At 33.5% G+C, this 4,667-nt stretch overlaps 1 protein-coding gene across 1 annotated transcript in view; it reads left to right on the plus strand.

Annotated features, from left to right (window-relative positions):
- Positions 1 to 4,429, plus strand: part of LZTFL1 (leucine zipper transcription factor-like 1) — an 8,549-nt gene extending 4,120 nt beyond the window's left edge. Inside the window, exons 7-9 of the mRNA XM_010297553.1 lie at positions 2,593 to 2,766; positions 3,249 to 3,352; positions 4,166 to 4,429. Of these exons, the coding sequence (XP_010295855.1) occupies positions 2,593 to 2,766; positions 3,249 to 3,352; positions 4,166 to 4,184 (297 nt within the window). The 3' untranslated portion in view covers positions 4,185 to 4,429. The remainder of the gene's footprint in view (positions 1 to 2,592; positions 2,767 to 3,248; positions 3,353 to 4,165) is intronic.
- Positions 4,430 to 4,667: the final 238 nt, after the last annotated feature.

Raw genomic sequence — 4,667 nt, forward strand, 5'->3', positions numbered from 1 at the left:
GGTCTGTCAGTCAGCAGATAATCCAGAATGTTAGCTGATGTTATGACATGTATTTTGTGTCACATAGACCATGAAAAATTATTAGCAGACAGTATTATTCCAGGTACTATCAGGAAGTAGTATTCCAGAGTTCATATATTCTAGGGGTGGTATTTGTATTAACAGATACAAATTTACTTCTCTTTGTTTCTTCCTGTTTACTAATGAAAGAATGATATCTGACCTGGTTTTTATAGCAACAATAAAACACTAAGCATTTGTCACACTTGATATTGACATGGACAAGCCAGACTTGCTGCTTTGCACTTCAGACTTTAAAAACCTAAGCTCTTATATGTAAGTGTCCAGTGTCCTGTGTTCTTAAACATTAATTGAAGTTTTGCTACAAATGTCAGTGATCGTCGGTCAGATGGCAAATGTTTGATTTTATGTAGTTCTGCCCGTATCAGCGTACTGTCAAAAATGGTTCACTGTTTATTTTTACTACTTGAGGTTTTCTTAATCTTTTTTGTAAATGAGGATTCAAACATGATGAGTTGCTGCTGCAGAAGAAAAACGTAAGAAGCTAGAAGTCATGCAGGTTGACACAGATAAATCTGTTCAGATCAACTTAGTATTTTTTTTTAAGTTTGTACCTTTATTTTGTCAATAATTAGAATTTTCTAAAGTTTGTTCATGTGTGGTTTCTTAAATTTAAAACATTTCAGTCCAAGCTTTTAACAAAATTAGAACACTTTAATCGCATTATTTTGAGAAACTGACTTTTTAAAATTCTTATAATATTTACAGATTTGGAAGCGAAGTTCAATATCTTAAAACATTTCCACTTTAATTTTCATATTTTAATCTGATTTCTTTTTTATTTTGCTTTCTAACTGGTTTATGGTATGTACTTGGCTTTCTTAATATGTTATAATTTTATCTCGTAACTTTAAAAATCTGTATTCAATAATGTTATTTAGTAGGGAACTTGATTTATCAGTCATGGCAAATATTTTCTTTATCTGTTTTGTTAAGCCTTAAATTATTAAAGGTTTAAAATATTAAAGGGGTTTATTAAATCCTGGATAATAGTGTTTGTAGTTTTAAAAGATTGGGACCAAATCTCATGCTACTTTTCTGGTTAAACATGAATTGGCCTCAGTGTCAGGGCTGCTAAGTATCTTCAGCTTCTGTGTCCTAATTTGCTCTCTATAATATGTCACTTTCTTCTCCAACTCTTACATTTTCTATTTACAGGCGTATATATTTTGTTGAAACTAGCTAGTAGATATAGTGCTGAAATGTACTACTTTATTTAATCAATTAAAGTTATTAGTTGTTTGGAGAAAATGCTGATTTTTATCTGGTTTCATTCCATATTTAAATAGGATGGGTGTCAATAAAGTCATATGAACCTAGTTGCTTATTAAAGCAGTAGTTTTCAAACTCTTTGGGCAAATGACTGCCAAACCACAATGGTTCTTAAGGACCAACTCCTAGCTCAGCAGATTTCTACCTTTTTTTCTTTTTTTTCCTTTTTTATAAATAGTTAATATGATTCCACACACCAAGTATGAACGATGGTTTGGGAGTAACTGCTCTCTTAGATCAGTTTAACTTGAGGATTTAGAATTTTTACATAATTGACTTATGTCACAGTTTAGAAAAATGATCACTGTCTATTCTGACCTGAAACATTATACAAGCGTAGTGCTTTTCCACATTGCGGCGTTGGACTCTGCCTCAAAATTTCTCAAAATATCTCAAAATAAGTTTTTCTTCTGTACACGTAATATTACCAAGTGGCTTCCCATGCTCAAATCTTACCTTCCACATAGAAAAAGGAGCAGAGCTTCCTTGGTTTTAGATTTTTCTTCTTTTTAAAGTGCTGCTGGTTTGGTCTTATCCTGAGTCTTTATACTTTTGAGAGTTTGAAGTTGAGCTTTTAAGTCTGAGAGGGGTTTTTTAAATGGAAATCTGTAGAACAGTTACATGAATATAATTTTTGTGACCCAGAACTGATGGCCAGAAGAGTTGTGTTGTTTCTTCTCACAAGGAAACAGGGAAGTTGCTGCATAGCAACTGTGGAGGCTCTTTTTGTAATGCATCTAAGAACAGTGCAATATTGGTACCTGATTGATAATATGAGCCTTAACACTTCCATCCTTTGCTACCTGTATTACACTAACAGCTTTTGAAATGCCTGTGATATTTTACCTTCTTTAAAAATACATTATGATATAGACATTCAGATCTTAAACTGTAATTGACTATTTCTGTATGCTAAGTAACTTTTTGTGATCTGCTTCGTCCTGTGGCTTCACCTAATTCCTAAACAAGTGAAGTACAAGAACTTGAAATCTAAACTTGGCAGAGAAGACATTCCAGCCATCTTTAAAATGCATTTAGTAACAGTTTTTTAAAGTTATAAATTAGTTAGTTCTCTATTTTTTGTTGTTGTTGTTAAAACAATTCTAAATTAGACTTTACAGGAATAACGTGAACGTAATTATTAAAAATTAAGATTCCACCTTTATGTGGAATTTTGCACTTGATATTTTAAATATTTCTTCCCTTGCATTTGACGTTTAAATATTTCTTCTGTTGAAGACTGATGCAAACCAGGACATCACTGAACTGGAGAATAAAGTGGCAGCTTTGAAATGCCAGTTTGAGAAGACTTTGAATGACTCTACTGCAAACCAAAAATTCTTGGAAGAGAACTTGGTGACAACAAAACATGACTTGCTCAAGGTTCAGGATCAGCTATCCACAGCTGAAAAGGTTAGCATTTTATTGTGATGTAAAGATGAGATCCTTACTCACATTTTAACTGATAAGTAATTTAACAAGCATACACTACAGGATGCAGCATTTACTGTGTCACACTTCTGCCTGTGTATTTTTGTTATTTCAGTGCAAAAACACCTGTTACATGTAAAACAGCAAAACCACAGCTAACTGTGTGATTGTAACTAGAGGAATGCTGTAAAATTGCCCATTTGTCTGCATAGAAATTTTTGCATGAGAAGTGTATCCCCAGTCTTCAGAAGACTTCTAGCCTGTTTTCATTAGAAAATAAAATTTGTGTTTCCCTGTCTCTCCCAGTAATCTCATTTAAATATACTAGCTGACTAAATTTAAGTAAATTAGAGAAACTACTATTATGAAACTTGAGGTGTAAAAGCAAGTCATCTTTTTTTAAAAAGCATATTAGCCTGGTTTTCATAATATGTAAATAATATATTGATATTATTATTATGTAGGAGTTGGAGAAGAAATTTCAGCAAACAGCTGCCTATCGCAACATGAAAGAGATTCTCACTAAGAAGAATGAACAGATAAAGGAGCTACGTAAAAAGCTTTCCAAGTAAGTGGTGCTGTTCTGTCTGTCCAGACAGGATCCTTGTTCTGGATCCGTGTTCTGCTCCCATTTTGGTTTTATAAATCTGAAGCTGTCTCTAAAACTAGACTATCAATTTTCCCTTAAAAAGAATTTCTAGTAGGCTGTTCCCTGATTTTTTGACAAGCCAATCCTTTTAATGGATGCTAGGCAAATAGGACTGATGTGTGCAACAGCAGCTACCGTGTAGCAAGGAATGAGAGAATTTAGTGTGGAGAGGATGCAAAATATTCATGGGTGTGGTAGATAAGATGCCAGGTGCTACACACAGAGATACAGATGGGAGATATACCAGATGCTTTGGCATATTTCTTCCACACTTGTTTATGGGAATGAGGAGTCTATGGTATGTAAACAGAGTTAGACCTGTATTGAGTAAAGAAAGATGCACCCTGGCCATTATATTGCGTAGAAGACTATCATTCTGCAAATGTCAAGTGAACTTTGGCACCATGGATGCCTTAGACCTGTGCTGTAGGAGGACAGAGGTAGAACTTCAGACTTCTGTTTAAATTTCTGCCTGTATTCCTGGTCATTCCCTCATTCTACAATTTGGTAAACTGGCCAATTTTAAAAGGAGAAAATAGTCTAAAAAGTGTATGCATTTGTCAGTGCCCTAAGTCATACAGTGAACCTCAAAAGGATAATGCGTCACTAGTGGGAGTAATTTATTACTTGGGTTTCATATTTCCCTTCTTTTATTTTACAACAAAATATCTGTTGGGTATTTTCTACTCTGTTTTAATGATTTTTTTTTGTTGTTGTTGTTTAAATCCTCAGATATGAGCCGGAGGACTAAAATACCAAAAACATCCAATCTCTCAGAAAGCTGCCATAGAAAGAAAATGTAGACTGGTATTATTTTTCAATAATTTTGGTTTTGAATGGTACATTTTTTGCTTCTAGTACTTAAAATAACTTTTTATTAATACTGATAACACGCTGAAACTCCTACCTGACTTCCTTGTAAACCTGCAATTTATAGGTATTAGTTTCTGTAGTCATGTTTTCAATTGATAACCATCAACATTCCTTGAGAAATAGTGAACAGGAGCTTATTGAAGAACTGAGATAATTCCCTACAAAGAAAGGAGTTTATTTTTGTTAAGAAAAAGAAAAAAAAGAAAAAAATAAGCATTAGGGTTTTTTGATGTCTCTGAGGTGGAAACTCCAGTTGTTACTTTTGTATTGTTAATGTAGCCATGAAGTGGCATTCTATGTGAAAATTCCATCAGTGGAAGTAAAAAGTAGGAGGAAAAAAATGAAACACACTGCTTCTGTA

Source organism: Phaethon lepturus, unplaced genomic scaffold (genome assembly GCF_000687285.1).
Source record: "Phaethon lepturus isolate BGI_N335 unplaced genomic scaffold, ASM68728v1 scaffold57961, whole genome shotgun sequence".
Taxonomy (NCBI): Eukaryota; Metazoa; Chordata; class Aves; order Phaethontiformes; family Phaethontidae; genus Phaethon; species Phaethon lepturus.